We start from the raw sequence: 2,500 nt of genomic DNA on the forward strand, positions 1-2,500 counted from the left end.
GAGAGAGAGAGAGAGAGAGAGAGAGAGAGAGAGAGAGAGAGAGAGAGAGAGAGAGAGAGAGAGAGAGAGAGAGAGAGAGAGAGAGAGAGAGAGAGAGAGTAAGATATTGACAGAAAGATAGAATGAGAGAGAGAGAAAGAAAGAAAGAGAGAAAGAGAAAGAAAGAAAGAGAGAGAGAGAGAGAGAAAGAAAGACAGAAAGAGAAAGAAAGAGAGAGAGAAAGAGTGTGAATCACCTTGATTTTGAATTCTGCAAGTCGCTTCAGTGACGTTGCATCCCACGACCTTGGCATCAAGCGTAGACTCTCCACAATTCAAGCTTAGGCTCTGGTAGTCACACTCGAGGGTGATGGTGTAGCTGTGTCATATAAAAGCAAAGGTTATGCTGCGACGTAGGAATGTCTGATAATATGGAGCACCTTATCCCATGAATAAGGGAACTGCATGATGACACGTAACTTTTAATATAAAAAATACAAGCAAATCAACTGAGGAAAGACCAGCGCATACATACACACAGATAAAGACACACAGGCACAACGAAAAAATAAAAAAGAGTGATGCAAAGTAACACATACTAACGTCGTAAAGTGCTCTGTGCCTCCCGCAAAACTAAACGCATTCACTTCCGATGAATTATATGCGTCATTATTCATAGGCCACACTCCGCAAAAAAATGAATAAAAACCAATGAATATATGATATGAAAAATTATACATTCAGGTGCTATATTTAAAATTATCTTTGAGAATACTATGTAAAGAAAACATACAAGTCCCTAACTATTTTCACTCCATTTAAATCGAAAGACAACGATAGTTCAACCAAACCCTCTCTCTCCATTATCCTTTCAAATATAATTATCTGCTGCTTACCAAATGTGAATAATATTATTTAATCATCTGCATCTGCATGTGACACGGAGACAAGATTAAGTAGGCCATTAAAACATTTATTCAAGAACACTTGCCTTGCACTCTATGCACTACATTTAAGGAACGGCCTAGAAAACCGACTCCAAGAAGTTCGAGCAGTCTACCGTTTATGCCACTTGCTCTGCACTTGGCAAGAAGACCACCACGTTAAGCTCTACCAACGGTTCTTGTGATGTCAAGGGCAACTGGTCATTCAGAGCTTTGCCATGCAGATGAAAGGTTCATAAAGTCTGTCGCTGTCCGACCCTTTCTGAAGCCAAACTCCTTTCACTGAGTCGACAGTGGGTCAGCTGCTTAGCGATAATTATCTCCAGCATCTTACCAATGGCGGAGAGAGGGGACGCAGGGTGGTAGTTTCTTATTTCATAGCGCTCCTTTTTAAGTTTGGGAACCACCCTCCACTCTTGGGAAGGACTCTTTGGTGGTCTTTTTGACAAGAGACCATCAAAAATTGATGCTTACCCCCTGGTCTGCATCTTTTAATGAATATCCTATAGCCAGCGTTGTCTGGCAGTACGTGTACTACCGCCATATGTTGACAGGGAAACTCATGGTGCTCCCAACTTTGGGATGTATGATGCCTCTTGTATGTTTGCCATGTCTTATAATTGGCATCAGAAGCGACAACATGACAACCACACCATGACTGGTTGGTATCCTTGCTGACAAAAGTTGTGGGGAACATACTGATGTTGAAGAGCCAAGATGTGATCCGTGAATGCCTATGCCTTGGCATCGAGGTCCGTGTGATTTCTTCTGAATACTCTACTACAGGTGAAGTTACACAGGGTTTCACAGTTCCTGTCTTTCCAAGTTTCACTTTTTCCGGCAGTTATGTTCTGAGTGTCCCTTTCTGTCACAAAACAAGACACTGCAATTTACTCTGAGGAGTGTCCGCGGCATCGACAAGTAGAACAAGAGGGTATAGGGTTTCTCTTATGGTCGGTGTCCCTTTGAATAAGAGGTGTTGTCTTTGGCTGTAACGGCCAGTTGCCTCGCTCTGGGGCTTAGGTCTCCCTCGCATTGTCTTTTGGACAAGTGGATCTGCAGTGCGTGGCAGTGGGCCTGCTTTGCACTTTCCCTTGGCTGTTCTGGGACCTGTTGTGAGGCTTTTGTGTATTGGCAGACATGTTTATGGCATTTTGTTATTTCGGCTTGATTTTCTGGTGTGGCTGTATCTATGGATGAGTTCAGATACTCCTTCTTTCTCAAGTCCCAGACGGTAGACCAATTTGTATCACCAAGACAAGCTCTACGGCACACATCAAGACAACTAGCTGTGTTGCAAAGGCGTGGATTAACACCACTGATACCCTTTGGTCGGATAATTAGAGGATGCCACTCATTTCCTGATGACATTCCAAGAATCCTGACTGGGGCTAGTGTGTTACTTATCGTATCCATCTACATGATCCCCCTGTGAATATATGTGCGGGGTTCACGTTGCCAACTTACTAGGACATAAAAGTGACTCTACGGTACAGACAAAATTAATATAATTGAATACAAAGTACCATAAAAGAATGAGGGGTGCAGTCCTAAAATAAATATCACTTCAATTTCAGT

The 2,500-nt window shown here is 42.6% G+C and overlaps 1 protein-coding gene across 4 annotated transcripts in view; it reads right to left on the minus strand.

The window, feature by feature from the left end:
• Positions 1 to 2,500, minus strand: part of LOC122265894 (uncharacterized) — a 41,254-nt gene that overhangs the window by 24,147 nt on the left and 14,607 nt on the right. For all 4 annotated transcript variants that reach the window (XM_086545849.1, XM_086545848.1, XM_086545850.1 and 1 more), the window contains exon 6: positions 236 to 357. In XM_086545849.1, the coding sequence (XP_086401975.1) occupies positions 236 to 357 (122 nt within the window). The remainder of the gene's footprint in view (positions 1 to 235; positions 358 to 2,500) is intronic.

The sequence above is a fragment of the Penaeus japonicus genome, unplaced genomic scaffold (genome assembly GCF_977035675.1).
Source record: "Penaeus japonicus unplaced genomic scaffold, GWHDUDI00000001_assembly GWHDUDI00000017, whole genome shotgun sequence".
Lineage (NCBI taxonomy): Eukaryota > Metazoa > Arthropoda > Malacostraca > Decapoda > Penaeidae > Penaeus > Penaeus japonicus.